This window comes from Pleurodeles waltl, chromosome 1_1, assembly GCF_031143425.1.
Source record: "Pleurodeles waltl isolate 20211129_DDA chromosome 1_1, aPleWal1.hap1.20221129, whole genome shotgun sequence".
Lineage (NCBI taxonomy): Eukaryota > Metazoa > Chordata > Amphibia > Caudata > Salamandridae > Pleurodeles > Pleurodeles waltl.
The window spans coordinates 796324373-796345148 of record NC_090436.1 but is presented as its reverse complement, the minus strand read 5'-3'; the positions used below and the strand labels follow the sequence as shown (position 1 = coordinate 796345148).

General features: G+C 44.3%; 1 protein-coding gene and 1 long non-coding RNA gene across 2 annotated transcripts in view; one reads left to right on the top strand and one right to left on the bottom strand.

Annotated features, from left to right (window-relative positions):
• Nucleotides 1-2546: 2546 nt before the first annotated feature.
• Nucleotides 2547-5347, bottom strand: GAS1 (growth arrest specific 1). Its single transcript, XM_069228215.1, has one exon. The coding sequence runs from the start codon at nt 4781-4783 to the stop codon at nt 3953-3955; it is 831 nt and encodes a 276-aa protein (XP_069084316.1). The 5' UTR covers nt 4784-5347; the 3' UTR covers nt 2547-3952.
• A 65-nt stretch (nt 5348-5412) lies between these two features.
• The window catches only part of LOC138287634 (uncharacterized), a 241012-nt gene continuing 225648 nt past the window's right edge, over nt 5413-20776 (top strand). The window contains exon 1 of the long non-coding RNA XR_011202258.1: nt 5413-5948. This is a non-coding gene — a long non-coding RNA (uncharacterized lncRNA). The remainder of the gene's footprint in view (nt 5949-20776) is intronic.

Genomic DNA, 20776 nt, shown 5'->3' with positions numbered 1-20776 from the left:
CTCGTGTCCCTCCTCCCCGGCAGCGCCCAGTGTTGATTTATTCCAGGCAGATGCTTTTGACAGGGGCCTGTAAAAATCAAGCCCTCAGTTTATTGTGGTAGTTAATTATCAGTCCAGCTGCCAGCATGGACCCCTTTCTCGTGCAAATGTCTTTAGTGCCTCCTGGCTAAGAGAGAGAGGAATGTTCAGCTCGGCAATGCCTCTGGCTAAAACATGCAGACGGGGTCTCATGGACCTGGCCTTCGGACAGGGTCTTGGTGTTTTAAGGGGTGTTTATCCCGTGTACAAATGCAGACCGTGGCATTTTTCATCGGTGCGACTACAATGGCAATCTATGTTGTAAGTATTTTGCTACTTAACAGAGGAAATTGAGCATGGAGGTCTAGTTACAGTTAACGCACAATAACACTTTTTTTTGCATCGGTACAAAAAGGACGAAGTGGGGTGTTCATTAAGTTTTCTGCTTACCTCAAATGTAAAACGAAAAAAAACGCACGCATATGTTCACGGGGGCACGCTGAATTTGACACCGGACAGAGATTTGCTTACATTTTTTGAAGTAAGTTAGGTGGAAATGTTTTCCCCCATTTAGTATATACGAGCAGTAACGATGCAAAATCCATGGGCTCCCATTTTTACATCTATGCAAAACTACGTAGAACCCCGTGGTCTTCAAACCTTTTAATGGATTAACACACAACATATTGTGCTGCGGTTGCAAACTACAAACGGTTTCGATAGCCCATAGATTTTTTCTTCAGGAGTATATCGTACAACTGAGTGCACGTGGTCACTAGCCGGTCCCTGGCCACTTTGCTCTGTCGCTTGGGAGGAAACACTGGTCTACAACAGGCTGAGCACACATTTACTTCTGCCCGGTGGACTACTAATCAGCGCAATGCAAAATAAAATAAAGGTGCAAGTTTATGTCCAAGAACCACAAAAGAACATCCTCTGCTTCATATGTTCTCACAAAATGCAAACTCATTATTTCTGCACGAAGTCTTTTCACCGCACTGCCTTTGGTCCTTTTCTTTGAAAGACAAGGCCTCCGGCTTTGTTTTCACAATGCGTTTACTCAACCATTGAGGTGACTTAATAAAGCACTTAAGTAGGCTCACACCATAGTCATGCAGATGGCTTGGTTTTGTAAGAGTCTTGTTTTCAAGGTGCAAGAGCTGGCCTTGTGTTTGTGAAGAGCGAGTTAAGGGGGGGGGGGGAACTCAAAGAAAAAAGGCTGACAGGGCAATCAAAAGGTGTGATCTTCAGAATAAAATAAGGGTTCCATTTAAGAATAAATAGGGGATGGTCACGCTCGCTGCACTGGGGGGTTGGTCTATGTAGCCTTTTATTTGGCAGTCTGTCAAAGCCTGCCGATAAAGTTTATTTGTCATGGCACTTAAACTTTTTTCAGTCTTCTTTGGACCGACTTTCCAATCACAACCTTTTGAGAGAAGAGAGGAAAAAACCTTTAAATAAACACCAGAAATGGAAGATAAATAAACTTTTTTTAAGTGCCTAGCCTGACGCGGTTTGAACCGAAATCCCTCGAGGACCCGATCTCTCTCTCGCTCCCCCTTCTCCCTCGCTTTTGTGTTAATGTTTTAAAGATTTTCCAATGGCCGAGTTTATTCCCACTGCAAACACTTCTATTTACAAGGTCAAGTGTATCAGCACTCGACGCAGCTTAAGAGTGTAATTATTTATCTAAGGGCGTTTGAGTGTAGATCAGTAGCCCTGGCAGAACACCAGCCATCAGCCCACAAGCACAACATCCCCTGGCAACAATATCACAAGCCCTCCTTGTTTGCTTGGTGGCTTCCTTGCAGCGCAATGACTCTTCAGCAAACACTTTACTTCTGATTTTTGTATATATTGTTTGTTGTTGGATTCTGAACCCCAGTTAATCTTTGCGCACATCACCGCCAGAAAAGAAGCATGTACATAATGGCTGAGCACACCTCCGTAAATGTATTTTTAAAACACAAAACGATAACTCAAATCAAAGGGTTTTCTGTGAGTCCACCTCTCGAGTGTCAATAAAAACCAGGGTAGCATCAGTCACTAAGTACTTTGTAAACATTACATAACGTTTGCAACGGGGAAAACTGAGCAAATTCACGTTTTGCAAGGACTGTTTTGCTTGTTTGTGGAAAGTGGGGCAACAGGCACCGTTGATGGTTGAAATGTTAAGATTTAGCTATAGTAAAATTGTGCACATTGACGCGCTATGGTTGAAATGTTAAGATTTAGCTATAGTAAAATTGTGCACATTGACGCGCTATGGTTGCTGTATACATAAATGAGGCAGGGACCAGTTGAGCAGAAATCCCTCCGCTTTTCTTAAATACGTAGCAAAGTATAGACGAACTGCACAACAATTTGCTCTTGTGTAAAACAAAAACAATGGGGAAATTTAGTGTGTAGCCAAACCGGTTTGCTGAAGCCTGTATTAGGTAGGCACCCAGCAAAATTGATTTGCTCCACATTGCTGCAAAACATTAGTCACTGAATCTACCGCATACATAACAAAGTAACCAAGACAGTTTTGTTGTTTAAAATATCTTATTTTACTAATGTGCACTTCAAAGCAAAATCCATTATATTTTCTTAAAGATAAAAAGGGTCATCTGTATACCTTCTATAAAAATACAATGCACTGAAACAAATCTGAAATGCATTTACATAAAAATCTCTCAAAAAAATAAGAACGTTTGAGCTTCTATAAAATACACTGTACATTTGGAGTTTTAGAGCATACTTCTCTTGTTATTTGCGTCCCTTACAAATCACATATGTACCTTTCAAAGAAGAATTAAACTAATTATTTTCTTGACAATATGTAGATTTAAACTCTATTTTTAAATAAATTATTCCCAAGAGAATACAATTTATAGGATTTTATATACAAAAGCGTTATCACTGGAAACAAACCCCAGTTTTAAATACATTTACTCATATATACTTATATAAAAGATGTACCAGAGCCAAACACCTGGAAAGAGTAGATACCAAAAAGAGTCCCAGGCTGTTATGCTATAAGTTTATCGAATTGAAAGTGTCTTTCAAAGATGGCAGTGCAGAGCTCTTCTTTAAACAAAAGTTGCAAAGGAAGAAAGTAAAGTCTTCTTTTGGGGCACTTGGAATACGGTTTATCGTCCTTGGTAGTGGCAAAATACAATGTACAAAAGTGATCCAGGATGTCAGCGAACCATCAAAGACACGGAAGAAGATCACAGGCACCAAATAGGGGTTTGTAGCTCGCCTTCTGCTGGCAGAGAAACAGCGATTACATAATTTTAAATAAGGGCAAAAATTGACACAAGCCCCACCAGTCGCTTCCCCTGGAAAGTTCATATTGCATAGTACACATAATTAAGTTCACTTTTGCACCAGTCGATGAATGCCCCTGGCACATTTCAACAAACCCGTGAAGAGAGCCAAAATCTCAAGATGCGCGGGGCCAAGTAAATTGCTTACCATTACCTGCTTCTTTCTTTTTCAGTCTGCTACTTCTCGCTTTGCATTTAGAATGCACCTCATTAAACTACAAGTACCAGACAAAAGAGAAAGAAACGGGTCGGGCAAACTTGTCACCACACATAAGACACAGCTGAAAACACTTTAAGAAGCAGGTTCTAGGCAGTCACAATGGGCGCTGTAGAGGCTAGTGGCATCCCAGATGCTGTCAAGAGCTGCAGCCAAGGCTGCGGAAAACGACAACCCACAAGTTACCTTCGCTTGGCAGACTCGTCTCTCACTTTTAGTACAAAGACAGACAATTTCCTCCCTTGACCCTCCTTAACGTCGGGCAGTTTTAATGCATTTTCAATTGTGATAAGTTCAAGTTAGGCCGTGATGTACTTCCGTGTCAGAGGTCGGGCGCAGCGCCGCAAGTGCCAGCAGCACGCATTGGGAGGCAGAAGCGTCGTCCGGGCGGCATCCGCGCGTGCTATAGCAACGAGAACAAGATGGACGTCGCCAAGGTCCATGCCGCCAGAAGCAGCGAAGGGGCAGCTATCGAGGGGTCGCCCGAGGAGCCGGTGTCTTGTACGGTCCTGGCCTCCTCGAGCTCCACTCGAGTCGGCAGGTCCTCGTCGTAGTTATCGTAGTAATCGTCGTCGGGCGAGGAGCCCCCGCTGCTGCCGCCCCCCTGGTAGGTTCCGGTGTCCTCTCCGAAGCAGAGGCGGGCCATGTTCTCCTTGACCGCCTCGCAGATGGGCCTCTCCAGGCCGTCGCAGACGCACTCGCTGAGCAGCATTGCCTTGGGCAGCGTCAGCATCTCCTGGATGACGGCGAGGCACTCGTGCGCGCAGCGCACCCCGTTGAAGAGCTTGCCGCAGTGCGCCAGGTAGCGGCCCAGGGCAGCCCCGCAGCGGGCGTCACGCTCGCAGCGCCGCCGCGCCTCCGTGCAGCCCAGTACGCTGGCCCCGGAGGCGCCCGTTCGCGGCATGCAGGGCTCGATGGCGAGCTTGGTGGCGCGGCAGCTTTCGTCCTTAGCGCAGTCGCAGTCCTCCAGCGCCGGGCCGTGCCGGGTCTGGTTGAGCTGGATGAGAGCGGAGATGCAGTGGCTGGGGCAACGGCGCCCGCGAGGAGGAGAGGCCCCGGCGAGGTCTGCGTGCTGCAGTAGGACGGGCTCGCACGCCTCGCTGTACAGGCCGTAGGCGTACTTGCAGTCCGGCTCCCCCTGGCACTGTAGCAGCGCCTGCCAACAGATGAGCCGGCGCCCGGCGGCGGCTCCCAGCAGCACGGCTGTCAGCAGCAGCACCCGCACGCCGGCCATGGGGAGGGCGGGCAGCGCCGCCCCCGAGCAAAGCTGGCCGAGGTCCGGTCACAGGGTGTCCGCATGGGGCTCGGCCCTTAATAGGTCCGTTGTAGCTCCGCGCACAGAAGCGGACACGGCGGGGACGAGTCCAGCAGCTTCTCAGGTTCGTCTCGCGGCTAGCCTTGCAACTTGATCCATTTTTCGCTCTTTTCTTTACTGCAGCGGGGATTTCGTATTTCGTGGTTAGTTGATCCTCTGGTAAGGAATGAGGCTGCACTCCAGAATAGCAACCTTGCTTGCACCCTTACCCAGCTTCAACTTTAGTGGGGTGTAGTATACACACACAGACAGGATCTCCTCTGCTTTCTCCTGCTCTTGTCAACAAGTCCTGTAGGCACAGCCGGCCATCCTTCTGCCGTGGTTTGTTTTCCTGTCTGGTCTTAAATAGCGGGATGCTATCTTAATGCCTCCTCATTATGCATGCGAGAAAAAGCAAAACAAACACAACACGAATTAGAAGCGCTGCAGCCGTGTCCCTTGCTCCACTCGCAAGCCCTCGCTTCGCTTTTTTACTCCAGTTCTGGCTCTCTACGGGTCAGCCCCCTTTTCCCGGACTCCTCCCCACACCATTAGTACAGCCTGTTTTGTCGTGGTCTAACTTTTTTTTTTTTTTTTCACTGTGGGATTCTTTAAAAGGGGAAGGGGGGAGGGAAGGATGCATGCTCTCGGCTTGCATGAGAAAGTCCCAGGAAGATTGACATCTCCACCCAACTCACCCCACCCCCGCAAAAGGGGCCACCCCTCTTCAGACTCCTAAACTTTAAAGCAGCCCAGATCGCGGGATAGCAGAGCCCAGCAGATCTGTGCCGCTGGTCGCCGCTTGTGCTATAGAAACTACAGTTTTAGCTCTCATTTTTATACACGATGCACATGTTCATGAATTAGCAGCCGGGCAGAAATCAGTTACATCAGCGAGCACGACTGCAGCCCCCGAAAAGGCACTATGTGGTATATGAGCCCCGGAAATGGCAACTAGCCCTTTGACTATCCCCGAGGTGACGGCGAACGGTTTTAAAGCCGTTAAATTCTCCCTTGATTTGCGAAGCAGAGCATTGTAACGTTAGTCGACCTTTAACTGTCCACGGGATGCTTTGAACTAGATCGGTTACTCGACAAGTATCAGGTATGCATGTTTTGAACAATTCGCTGAAGCTATCTATCGAAGTATATGCTGTCTAGTTGTCCGTTTACAACATCCAAAAGCTCCTCAAAGGAGGGAACTAAATAATTGTAATGCCTTAAACCCGGCACTTTTTTATAGTTTTTTTTAATAGTTGTCATTTTTGAAATTTCAGTCCTCTGCGCCTGAGCCTTCAGTCGGAGTGATGCTGTCGGTATCCTCAAATAACCCCCTTTCCAACTTGACAGTGAAGCTAATCTGTCCTTTTGCCACAATGCCCCTTATAGTGACACCGCACTGGCACTCAGGAAAAACATGACATTGCCAAGGTGGCGCTCTCTGCTTTGTGTATCATAGTGTTTCTTCTAGTGCGGAACACGCCTGTTTTAGGGTTCATTTCTACTACTTCGTCTGCACTTTTCATGATTGCGCCTGAAAAGTAGCGTCACAACGGAACCCTTTGGGTAATGCATATATTTCCTCTGCATCTCAATCGGTAACGCTGGGTAAGGGTCACATTAAATTGCACAGTAAAAGCCAGTAGCTGATGACAAAAATAGTGTTTCGACGACTTCACACCCAGTGTTTGCTTTCGAGAATGTTTAAGAGAATGCTTTTTTGTATTTAGGAACATGCCAAGTAGCCGAATGCCATAGTCCACCGAACGTCCATGTGGTGTTTTATTTGATTTGACGGTGTTAGTTGAGCATAGATGGTGACAGTTCTGGAAGCCTCGGCAGTTTTCCCTTTTCACCACAAGAGGCAGCGCTGTCTGTTAATGTGTCTCCAGCAGACGGGACAGTCTCTCAGCCATCGGTTCGTATCACGACTAACATGGTTGTACTGGGGCCACGGCCAGGCCCGGCCAGCCAAAAAAAGTCGGCCAATTTCGCAGGTCGCAACCTTTGGTTATACGCTGCTTCACTGGGATTATGGAGCTAAATGTTGCCAAACTTTGCAGTACTGAAAGCATTTTAGGCCTTCTAGGACCAGTACTTAGATTGAAAATGAACTTTCCAATGGAAAAAAAACATACGTTGGAAGCTCTGAATTATGAAAAATACCAGTAACTCATACATTACTTTTTTCCCCTACTTTGCTGTGGATGTTTTGATTAATGTTTGCTGGGAAACAGAAAACGGCACCAGACTGCCTTCTACACCAACCCTGTGCGTTTTAGATATTCACATTTTTTGCAGCTTTAAGAGAGGCCCTTCAATGCTCAGAGACTGGTGAAAGGTGCCTCTGTTTTTTTTAACTTGCTGCAAGCCTCACATGTAAGCTCCAATAAAGGGAATAATGCTAGTGTGTAAATGTTAACATTTAAATAAAATAGTGCCGTTTTTTCACATAATGCAGTTTTGCATAGCACAAAATCATCACAGAAGGTCATATTATTATTATTTTTGGCCTGTGTAGATTAAGTGGTTTGCCCAGGATCACAGGACGTTGATCTGTTGCTGGGGCTCAAACCTGGTTTCCCAGTTTCAAAGTGGGTTAAGGCCACGACCTGCAGTAATTGATTTCTGACAGGCAAATAAGTCAAGTAGATACTAAGTTTTCCATGCCTGGTGCATGCAGGGGAGGGAGACAAAATAAATTGAGGAGCACCATTGCTGACCCTCTCCAACCCCTCCATCACCCACTAAAGTTCTCTGTTCTACGCTAGTCCCATACAAAGCAAGTGCTGATGGCTTCCCATCAGCAGCTCCTTGTGGCCTCTGTCACACCTGGGGAGGGCACGCACACCTCATGCTGTGACAGAGCAGCCCATTGTCATTCTGCAGTTGACGATGCTGTTGACGATGCCGTAGCCTGACCTTATTGTGCTTCACATCAAGTAAATTAGATGTATGCAAAGGCTTTAACAACAATCTTTGATGTTGTGCCTTTGCAATGGAGACTGAGAAAACCACAAAAAAGTCTCACCAATGGCCCTCAATCACAGGCCAATCGGCCAATGGCCCATTGCCCGCCTTGCCAATCGGAGGCTGACAGCTAAGGGTCATTTCCAGATACAAACCTGCGCCGCTTGACTGGTCACCACCAGAGAACACTGGATTGATCCAAAAGTCCGAAGCAGAAAAATACCAATGGCTGCAAGATGCAGATAGTAACTCGTTTTGTCGACAAAATATGTATGCCCAGCTTTGCAAAAGAGGTAATGGTGCCTGTGCAGTACCAGGTGGTCTCACAGCATCTGTAGAGCCCACACGTGCTTTCTTATAATCAAAAGGAGGAAAACAAAACCGTTAACCCCAAAATGTCCAGGAAATTTAACTGAATATATCTAGATAAGTGAGAGGTTTACTAAATCTGCAGTGTGCCGCTAAGCTGGAACTGCCTTAATGCCTCAGGTGGTGTGATCTTTTGCAGTTGGAATGCTGCCTTACAGCTTGCCTGATCTATTCATATATCTTGCTGTACTTTTCACCACATAGCTGCACAAACTGTAGGGAGTCATTACAGTGTTATTTTGGCCAGTATTTAATTTCCAGGATTGTTTTGGTTATTTGTTGATTATTTGCAATTCCTGGGCGCATATGTTAACCCCTTCGCTGCCAGGCCACCCCCCTCCCCAAGCCTTTTTTTGGCTATTTGGGGTAGTTCACACTTAGGCCTCCATAACTTTTTGTCCACATAAGAAGAAACCCATGCCAAATTTGCGTCCTTTTGCCCCAACATCATGGGGATTCTAAAGTTAACCAGGGTTTGTGGATTTCCCTGGAGGGGGCTGAAAAATTAGACAGAATGCAGCAAAATTTGTGTGATTTTGTGGGGGGGGGGGGGGGGAAAGTGCTGCAGAAGAACGCGTCTGTTTTTTTCCACCCCTGCAAATGCTATAAACGAAAGGTTTGCAGTGCTAAAACCATCACCTTCCCAGGTTTCAGGAACAGACAAACGTTTGTCAGGAAAACCACATTTTTCAATACAGTTTTGGCATAGCCCATTTTTCCTATTTTTTGTGCTTTCAACCTCCTTCCAGTGAGTGCTAGAAATGGGTATGAAACCAGTGGTGGATAAAGGAAAGCTATATATTTCTGAAAAGAAGGCAAAATTCTGAATTCAGAAATGGATCATTTGTGTAGATCCTTCAAGGGTTTCCTATAGGATGTAACCGTTGAAATAAAAAAAATATTGAAATTGAGTTGGAAAAAACAGCCATTTGGGCCTACGTATTCATATGTAACTTCTAATTATGGCAGATTTTCAAAAGCAATATACCATTGGATCTGCTTGACCCTTCAGGTTGTGGGGATATATAGGGCTTGTAGGTTCGCCCAACCTACCCAGAGCCAATAACTGAGCTGCACCTTCCAATGTTTTTTCAATGTGTACCAGTTATACATCAATTCATTTTGTAAAATAAAGAGTGAAAAAAGTATCAAGAAAACCTGTGTATTTGTGAAATGGGCACAAGATATGGAGTTTAGCAGTGGTTATTTGAACATCTCTGAATTTGTGAGTTCCCATACCAGCATGTGAATTAGTGGAAATTTTTTCTAAATTACTTCTTTTTACACACTGCCTTTCGTTTGGGAAGCACAAATTCAGAGAAAGACAATTGGTAATAACATTGGTTCTACTATTTTGGTGCTTACCTAGGTCTCCTAATAAAAATGGTATCTCTCTTGCTTGGGTAGGCCTAGTGCCTGCAACAGGAAATGGCCCAAGACGCATCATGGACACACTAGTTTTCCACTGAAAACTGACAGTTTTTTTTTTGCATTGTTCCTAGCTGTGGATTTTGGGCTTTAGCTTAGCCGGCACCTAGGGAAACCTAGCAAACATTTACTTTTTAAAACAATAGACAAGCAGGGAACCCAGAATGGGGTGACGTCTGTGGATCTAACTAGGTTCTGTTACCCAGAATCCCTTGCAAACCTCAAAATTTGTCTTAAAAACATTTGCCTCACATTTCTATGATGGAAAGTTCTGGAAACTGTGATGAGTCACAAACTTCCACCCACTCAGAATTCCTCTAAGTCTCCCAATAAAAATGGTACCTCACTGGTGTGGGTAAGCCTAGTGCCTACAACAGCAAATGGTCCAAAATGCAACATGGGCATCACATTTTTTCGCTGAAAACGGATCCTTCTTTTGCAGTGTGCCTAGCTGTGGATTTTGGGTCCTAGCTCAGCGGAAATCTAAGGAAACCTAGCAGACCTGTACATTTTTGAAAAATGGATACCTAGGAGTAGCTGGGTGGGATGAATTGCTAGGCTCTCACACCATTTTGTTACCCAGTGTCCTCTGCAAACCTCAAACTTAGCTTAAAAAAGCATGTATTCCTCACATTTCGGTGTTGGCAAGTTTTGGGACCACCCAGCTGGCACAAATTTCCTACCACCCAGCATTCAACCTGGTCTCCTGCTAAAACTACTACCTTACTTGTGTGGGTGGGCTAAGTGCCCGCAACAGGGAAGGGCCCAAACGACATTGTGGGGGCATCAAAATTATTGATGACAAAACGACTTGGTTTTTCAAGAGGGTCATCTGTGTTTTTGGTCCTGGGCTGGGTGGTCACTTAGGGAAACCTGCCAAACCCAGCCATTTCTGAAAACTAGACACCTGGGTGAGTCCTGGTAGGTGTGGCTTGCATGGATTATCTAACGTTTTGTTACCGAAAGTCCCCTGCAAACCCCTAATTTAGCTTAAGCACATTTTTTTCCCTCAAATTTCTGTGTGAGATCACTTGTGTGGGTGGGTCAAGTGCCCGCGACAGGGACGGGCCAAAAATGTGTAGAGATTGAGAGGGTATCGCAATGTGCTCCTAAGCTCAATTTTTAAAATGCATTTATAGGCGGACACTGCTTTGGGCGCTCAAACAAGTGAGGTATTCTTTTTATCGGGAGACTGAGAGGAACGCTGCGTGGTCAAAAATTTATGCTGGCATGGTGATGCCACACACAAATGTGAGGAAAATGTGATTTTTTTCTTCTTTCTTTTCCTTAAGCTAAATTTGTGGTTTACAGGGGATTCTGGGTAAGAAATCTTTGGGGGATCCATACAAGCCACACCTTCCTGGATTCCCTCCGGTGTCTAGTTTCCAGAAATGTCTGGGTTTGACAAGTTTTCCTGGATGGACACCAAGCACGGGACTTAAAACGAAGGAGGCCCACTTGCAAAACCAGGTCGTTTTGTCATTGCACTTAGGGCAGCATTTTTATCAGGAGACCTGGGGGAACGCTGGGTGGTGTGAAATTTGTACGGGCCCTGTGATCCCACAACTTTTGTCACATGTGAGAAAAACATGTTTTTCTTTATAAAGCTAAATTTGAGGTTTAATGTCTTGCAGCTCATGAGCTGTAAAACTGCGACAAGCCACGAGCCACTTTACAGGCCATTCAAACACCAGTCATACGTGACGCATATAAAACCATTCACACTGCCAGCTGTGGAAGCAGCACATTAAAACACTTATCAACAGACATTGTAGAAAGAATGTACACCCTGGCAGAGAAAGAAAAGACAAATAGTACTTCGCAACCATCTATTCCTCAAGTACACACGCATACTGGTTGGATGTGGTGCGAGTGTGAGTAAAGGCGCGAACCTTAAAATTTTATTAACCAGTGATTTCACAAAAATGAAATGCATTGTTAATGATTGAGAGGTCAAAAAACTGAACGGATGGTTCATAGTTTGCGACAAGGCACCAACTGCTTTACATGTCATTCATACACTTTTCATATGTGACACACACAAGACCATTCACGCCGCCAGCTGCGGGCCCTGCACATTACAACACTCACATCAACAGACAGTGCCATTCAATAGCCCATCACTTTCATACACCCTGATGACTGACACAACAATCATACCGGCTGGCGGCGTGCGCACACTGGTGGTTAGCTAGCATTGTGAGTAGTGACCAGCAGTAAGTCACTACTCATACACCGCCAGTCTACGCACACCGCTCATACACCGCCAGTCAAGCGCCAGTATACGCACACTGCCAGCCAAGTGCCAGGCCACACAAAGCACCAGCTAAATACTAGTCTACGCACACCGGCGTTCCATTTCTTTTTAACAGAAAAGAAAACACAAACCAATTGGAAGTAGATACAAAACTATAACTAAAACCACAATTGCTCCCGGCCTCGAAAAATACTACCTATATTACTATATCAGCAATAATCTATTAGATCTAAATGTAATGTACTAGCCCATAAAGGGGTCTCAAATTGCGTGATCCTGGACAAATATTTTGTTTTACAGAGTCACCTTTTTCTTCATTTTCATATGAGTGCATTTTCAAATACATGAGGTCAGCATTTCTGCTGTACAACAAAAATACTCTTGCTTGATTAAATAGACTAAACGTTTACTCCATGTATAATGTGGGGACTATTTACTAGGCTGTTTGTTTCACCCTTGCACCACACAACATGGTGCAAGAATGACGCAAACCGTAAGACAGATTTATGATTGCACGCAAAGCCACTTTGTGTGGTTCTGAGTGCCCACAAAAATCTGGAGTAACGCAATGCCGCACAAATTGCTACATTCTGTTTCTCTGCCCTGGGATGCATCTGTCAAGGATTTAAACACATCCCCATATTTACAAGAACTTGTAAACCTAGGGATGCACCAAAATTTTACACCTTCCCAGAGAAGGCATAACCAGGAGAAATATCTATTTCTCCTCGTTTCTTCCTCTTTCTGTGTGTGTTGGATTCTGCAGCGTATATAGAAAGAGGAATATGACTCCCAGGATTGTTTTTGTGCAGTAAAGTGTCCCTTCCTACACAAATACAATCCTGCATGCAATGTAGGCACCCTTGCACCATGGTGCAAGGGTGCCAGCGTTAGCGCTAGGAAGCCCGTTGTGCGTGGGAAAGGACAGGAATGCACTGTATTGCCCTAAATACGGTGAATTCCTGCCCTTTACCTGTCACGCAGTGCAGCACAATGGCTTGCTGCGCTGAACTATGCGATATCCTCATAAATGAGGCCCTAAGAATCAAGCCCACATGTAGAGTACACACGATCCCTGACTTGCCTTTTGTTTAATAATAGCATTACCATCAGGGCAGGAGCCTTTCTCAGATCATGTTTAAACACCCACTTTTAGTAAATATATCACTAAGGCATGATGTGGTAGTGCATTGTCATTTACAGACAACAAATTTCCAAGAAATGGCCATAACTCTTCCAACTAACTTGAACTTTACTAACAAAAGTACATAGTGTATTATCAATCTGTGACAGTTGGGTTTCAGAAAACATTTATCATTTGCACATCAACGGGTAAAGTGTTCTGATTTGTTTTCACCCTAATATAATATTTTTTCATCACTCAGAAGTACAAGAAAATGGGCTTTCACAACCACCAAAGTATATTTTGAAATGTTTGTACTGTTGACTTATTAGCTATTTAAATGTGTGTTGGGAAAATCTGATAACCTTCAGTTTTTCATTTCACACTTTTTGTAGAGCAGGTCAGACAGTTCACCTTAAAAAAAATCCTCGAGCTCTGCAGTCAGAGAAGGAAAGGTAATTGTAAGAAGACTAACTAACTTTTGCTAAATGGAATAATTGGATGGCCATTTCTTACGCCAAATGTAAGCCTTATGAATAGTAGTGTAAAGTTCCAACCTCTTATCTACGCTGTCTGCACCACCAATGTGCTTCTTATAGTCTATAATACACACAGGTTTGAGCACTTCAGCAACACGACTCCAGACAGTCACAGATGAAGTACTTTCATTATGGTTGGTAGTCAGCATGTAGAAATCTGTCCTGTCAGAAAATTTCATAGCTAGAAGTTCATTGCTGTGCAAGGCACTGCAATGTCCCTTGCCAATTTTTTTTTTTTATTATTACACAGAAGCTACTTTGGGTTACAATTACAGTTAGAGTGGATTGTGTCCACTTTAAACAATTCCCTGAACAATTGGACACCAGTGTATAAGTTATCTACGTATAAATGGTGACCTTTGTTTAAAAAGTCCTCTACCAAGTTCCCACACAATTTTCTCTCTAACACTGAAAGTGGACGGACATCCTGGAGGTCAATATTGGCATCCCTACAGGTGTACACCCTGAAATTATAGACCTCTCCAATACTATTCTCAGACAGCATATACATCTTAATTCCATAACATGACCTCTTGCTAGGAATGTACTGCCTAAAAACCAATCTGCTCTTGTACAGGAACAAAGACTCACCCACAGCTATTTCTTTCCCTGGAACATAGATTTCTGAAAATCGATGTACAAAGTGATCAGATGCAGGCAGAATCTTAAAAAGATGATCACAATCGGGGTGATCTTGTGGCAACGCTAAAGCATTACCAACAAAATGCAGGCTCTGAAGAAGAAGCAAATACCGATTATGACTCAGGGTTGCAGGAAATATAGCCATTGCCATCAAGGGACTAGTAGACCAATATGACTGGGACATAACCCATTTTTACTATTTTGGGTGCTCTAAGCCTCCTTCCAGTTAGAGACAGAAATGGGTGTGAAACTAATGCGGGATCCCAGACAGCTAAAGATTTCTGAAAAGGAGTCAAAATTCTGAATTCTGAAAGGGGTCGTTTGTGTAGATCCTTCAAGGTTTTCCTACAGAGAGTAACAACTAAAATAAAAAATAAAAATTGAAATTGAGGTGAAAAAAAGAGCCATTTCTGTCCACGTTTTCTTCTATAACTTTTTCCAGCTATGGCAGATGTTTGAAAGCAATATACTGTTACGTCTGCTGGACTATTCTGGTTGCGGAGACATACAGGGCTTGTAGGTTCATCAAGAACACAAGGTACCCAGTGCCAATAAATGAGCTGCACCTTGCAATGGGTTTTTATTATATACTTGGTATACAGCAATTCATTTGGTGAAATATAAAGAGTGAAAAATAGGTATCAAGGAAACCTTTGTATTTCCAAAATGGGCAGACGATAAGGTGTTGAAAATCAGTTTACACATCTCTGAATTCAGGGGCCCCCATACGCCCTTGTGAATTACAGAGCATTTCTCAAATAGATGTCTTTTTTACACACTGTGTTACATTTGGAAGGAAAAAATGTAGAGAAAGACTAGGGCAAAATAACGCTTTTTCTGCTATTCTGTGTTCCCCCAAGTCTCCCGGTAAAAGCGGTACCTCACTTGTGTGGGTAGGCCGAATGCCCGCGACAGGAAACGCAACATGGACACATCACATTTTTACATTGAAATCTGATGTTATTTTTGGAAAGTGCCTAGCTGTGGATTGGGATGGTTTGACTTGTGGGGCTCTCACCAGGTTCTGTTACCCAGAATCCTTTGCAAATCTCAAAATTTGGCAAAAACAATTTTTCCTCACATTTCAGTGATAAAATGTTCTGGAATCTGAGAGGGGCCACAAATTTCCTTCCATCCACCATTCCCCAAAGTCTCCAGATAAAATTGGTACCTCACTTGTGTTGGTAGATCCAGTGCCCACAACAGGTAATGCCCCAAAACCCAACATAGACACATCACATTTTTTCATTGACAACTGACGTGTTTTTATTTAAAGTGCCTAGCTGTGGAATTTGGTCTCTGGCTCAGCTGGCACCTAGGAAAACCCACCAAACCTGTGTATTTTTAAAAACTAGACACCCGGGGGAACCCAGGATGGGGTAACTAGTGGCGCTTTCGCCAGGGGAACCCAGGAGGGGGTAACTAGTGGCGCTTTCGCCAGGTTCTGTTACCCAGAATCCTTTGCAAACCTCAAAATTTGGCCCAAAAAACACCTTTTCCTCACATTTCAGTAATAGAAAGTTCTGGAATCTTTGAGCAGCCACAAAACTCCTTCCACCCAGCATTCCCCCAAGTCTCCTGATAAAAATGGTACCTCACTTGTGTGGGTAAGCTAAGTGCCAGCAACAGGAAATGCCCTAAAACACAACGTGGACACATCACATTTTCCCATATAAAACTGACCTTTTTTTTTTTTGCAAAGTGCTTAGCTGTGGATTTTGACATCTAGCTCAGCCGGCACCTAGGGAAACCTAGCAAACCTATACATTTTTGAAAACTAGACATCTAGGGGAATTCAGAGTGGGTTGACTTGTGGGGCCCTCACCAGGGTATGGTACCCAGAATCCTTTGCAAACCTAAAAAATGTATTTAAAAAACACAATTTTCTCTCACATTTTGGTGCTGCAAAGTTCTAGAATCTGAGTTGAGCCGCAAACTTTCTTCCACACAGCATTCCCATGGACACATCACATTTTCCGAAAGAAAACGGACATGTAATTTGCAAAGTTGCCTAGCTGTGGATTTTGGCCTCTAGCTCAGCCAGCACCTAGGGAAACCTAGCAACCCTGTATATTTTTGGAATCTAGTCACCCAGTGGAATCCAGAATGGGGTGACTTGTGGGGCTCTCACCATGTTCTATTACCCGGAATCCTTTGCAAACGTCAACATTTGGCAAAAAAATAAAATAACACTTCCTCACATTTTGGTGGTGGAAAGTTTTGGAATTTAAGGGAAGCCACAAACTTCCTTCTACCCAGCGTTCCCTCAGGTCTCCAGATAAAAATGTTACCTCACTTGTGTGGGTAGGCCTAGTGCCCACAACAGGCAATGCCCCGAAACACAACACAGACACATCACATTTTCCCAAGGAAAACTGACCTGTTTTTCGCAAAGTACCTAACTGAATTTTGGCCTGTAGCTGAGCCAGCACCTAGGGAAAGCTAGCAAACCTGTATATTTCTGGAATCTAGACACTTAGGGGAATCCATGATGGGGTGACTTGTAGGGCTCTCTGCAGGTTCTATTACCCAGAATCCTTTGCAAATGTCAAAACTTGGCAAAAAAACACCTTTTCCTCAAATTTCGGTGATGGCACATTCTGGAATCTGAGGGGAACCATAAACTTCCTTCCACCCAGCATTCCCTCAAGTCTCCTGATAAAAATGGTACCTCACTTGTATGGGTAGGCCTTGTGCCCATGACAAGAAATGCCCCAAAACACAACATGGACATATCATATATATATTCCCAAGGAAAACTGACCCTTATTTTTTTTTGCAAAGTGCCTAGAAGTGGATTTTGGTCTCTAGCTCAGCCGCCACCTAGGGAAAGCTAGCAAACCTGTATATTTCTGGAATCTAGACACCTAGGGGAATCCAGGATGGGGTGACTTGCTGCAAAGTTCTGAAATCTGAGTTGAGCCACAGACTTCCTTCCACACGGCATTCCCCCAAGTCTCCCAATAGAAATGGTACCTTACTTGTTTGGGTAGGCCTAGTGCCCGCGACAGGAAATGCCCCAAAACACAATGCGCACACATCACATTTTCCCAAAGAAAACATGTTTTTTGCAAAGTGCCTAGTTGTGGATTTTGGCCTCTAGCTCAGCCGGCACGTAGGGAAATCTAGCAACCCTGTATACAGGGAGTGCAGAATTATTAGGCAAATGAGTATTTTGACCACATCATCCTCTTTATGCATGTTGTCTTACTCCAAGCTGTATAGGCTCGAAAGCCTACTACCAATTAAGCATATTAGGTGATGTGCATCTCTGTAATGAGAGGGGTGTGGTCTAATGACATCAACACCCTATATCAGGTGTGCATAATTATTAGGCAACTTCCTTTCCTTTGGCAAAATGGGTCAAAAGAAGGACTTGACAGGCTCAGAAAAGTAAAAAATAGTGAGATATCTTGCAGAGGGATGCAGCACTCTTAAAATTGCAAAGCTTCTGAAGCGTGATCATCGAACAATCAAGCGTTTCATTCAAAATAGTCAACAGGGTCGCAAGAAGCGTGTGGAAAAACCAAGGCGCAAAATAACTGCCCATGAACTGAGAAAAGTCAAGCGTGCAGCTGCCACGATGCCACTTGCCACCAGTTTGGCCATATTTCAGAGCTGCAACATCACTGGAGTGCCCAAAAGCACAAGGTGTGCAATACTCAGAGACATGGCCAAGGTAAGAAAGGCTGAAAGACGACCACCACTGAACAAGACACACAAGCTGAAACGTCAAGACTGGGCCAAGAAATATCTCAAGACTGATTTTTCTAAGGTTTTATGGACTGATGAAATGAGAGTGAGTCTTGATGGGCCAGATGGATGGGCACGTGGCTGGATTGGTAAAGGGCAGAGAGCTCCAGTCCGACTCAGACGCCAGCAAGGTGGAGGTGGAGTACTGGTTTGGGCTGGTATCATCAAAGATGAGCTTGTGGGGCCTTTTCGGGTTGAGGATGGAGTCAAGCTCAACTCCCAGTCCTACTGCCAGTTCCTGGAAGACACCTTCTTCAAGCAGTGGTACAGGAAGAAGTCTGCATCCTTCAAGAAAGACATGGTTTTCATGCAGGACAATGCTCCATCACACGCGTCCAAGTACTCCACAGCGTGGCTGGCAAGAAAGGGTATAAAAGAAGGAAATCTAATGACATGGCCTCCTTGTTCACCTGATCTGAACCCCATTGAGAACCTGTGGTCCATCATCAAATGTGAGATTTACAAGGAGGGAAAACAGTACACCTCTCTGAACAGTGTCTGGGAGGCTGTGGTTGCTGCTGCATGCAATGTTGATGGTGAACAGATCAAAACACTGACAGAATCCATGGATGGCAGGCTTTTGAGTGTCCTTGCAAAGAAAGGTGGCTATATTGGTCACTGATTTGTTTTTGTTTTGTTTTTGAATGTCAGAAATGTATATTTGTGAATGTTGAGATGTTATATTGGTTTCACTGGTAATAATAAATAATTGAAATGGGTATATTTTTTTTTGTTAAGTTGCCTAATAATTATGCACAGTAATAGTCACCTGCACACACAGATATCCCCCTAACATAGCTAAAACTAAAAACAAACTAAAAACTACTTCGAAAAATATTCAGCTTTGATATTAATGAGTTTTTTGGGTTCATTGAGAACATGGTTGTTGTTCAATAATACAATTAATCCTCAAAAATACAACTTGCCTAATAATTCTGCACTCCCTGTATGTTTGGAATCTAGATACCCAGTGGAATCCAGAATGGGGTGACTTGTGGGGCTCTCAGCAGGTTCTATTACTCAGAATCCTTTGTAAATGTCAACATTTGGCAAACAAACACTTTCCCCTCACATTTCAGTGATGGAAGTTCTGGAATCTGAGGGGAGCCACAAACTTATTTCTACCCAGCGTTCCCCCAAGTCTCCCGATAAAAAATGGTACCTCACTTGTGTGGGTAGACCCAGTGCCCGCATTAGAAAATGCCCCAAAACACAACATGGGCACATCAAAATGATCTATTACCTGTTTTTTTTGGGGGGGTGAGGGGGTGCACCTGCGTTTTTGGTCCCAGGTGTGGTAAGGAGGCCTACCAAACCCAGACATTTTTTTAACACTAGACACCCGGAGGAGTCCAGGGAGGTGTGGCTTGTGTGGATTCCCCAACGTTCTCTTACCCAGAGTCCTCTGCAAACGTCAAATATAGCTAAAGAAAATCACTTTTTCCGATCTTTTCTTTGTAGGCTCACCGTGCCGGTAGAAATTTCCTACCACCCAGCGTTCCCCTCGGTCTGTGGATAAAAATGATACCTCACTTTTGTGGGTGGCCCAGAAGCCTGCAACAGCAAAAGGCCAAAAACGTGTAGAGATTGAGGGAAAAGCAGATCGAGTTGATAAGCACAGCCATTTTTTTTATACAATTTTAGGCTGAGTCTGCTTTGGGGACTCACACAAGTGAGGTATCATTTTACTTGGGAGGCTGAGGGGAACGCTGGGTGGTAGGAAATTTGTGTGGGCGTGGTGATCCTACAAAGAAAAGTGAGGAAATATGCTTTTTTTAAGCACATTTTGAGATTTGCAGAGAGTATGGGTAAGAAAATGTTGGGGGGTTCGTGCAAGCCACACCTCCCTGGACCCCACCAGGTGTCTAGTCTTAAAAAATGTCTGGGTTTGGTAGTTTTCCCTAAATGACCGTTGCACCCGGGACCAAAAACGCAGATGCTCCTCCCTCTGCAAAAACAGGTAGTTTTGTAATAATCATTTGATGTGTAAACGTCCTTCTGCGATGTTCCAACACAAAAATTGTGAAAAGAAATGCACTTAGGTAATGTCAAAAAGACCCCTCACCCACCAACATAGTTGGTGGCATGCTTCATCATTGGGGTCCCACTTGAGACACCTAGCATGTCACAGGTGTGCTTCGACTTCTGATTACAGTGGAGCAGGTTTTTTCATTTTTACCACACAAACTTGTTGGATTTGGCACAAGGGTGAGTGATGGTTCAGTAGATCACATTTTTATTAACAAGAGATTTCACAAAAATTAAATGCACTGTTAATAACTGAAGGCCAAAAAACTGAACCAATGACTCCCAGCTTGTGAGCTGTAAAGCCACCTCAAGGCACCAACCGCTTTACAGTCCATTCTCACACCTTTCATACATAACATGTACGAGACCGTACACGCCGCCAGCCACGGGCCCAGCACATTACAACACTCGCGCCATTCAAGGGCCCATCACTTTCATACGCCCACATGCCTGACACAGCAATCACACCAGCTGATGGGATTCTGTGGACTGGCGTTTGGCTAGCAGTGTGTTGTAGTGACCAACAGCAAGTCGCTATTTACACCGCCAGCCAAGCGCCACTCCATGCACACCACCACCACTTTTTTTTTTTTAAACAACAAAGAAACCACTAACAAATTATAACTAAGGACAAAACTACAAACACAAATGCTCTAATTAATACATTACAGAAATGCCAACTGTGAAACTGAACACATGAAAATATACAACAGGCAGTTTACACTCACTGTAGTTCCCAAAAATTATTTTGGATATGGTAACTCGGCCGGCCACACACAGCCCAGGCTTTGAAGGACAATCGGGCAGTACATACGAGTCTCCCG

What these genes read in the sequence shown, in the direction of transcription:
- GAS1 (XM_069228215.1), bottom strand. Translation starts at nt 4,783, where the DNA reads ATGGCCGGCGTGCGGGTGCTGCTGCTGACAGCCGTGCTGCTGGGAGCC.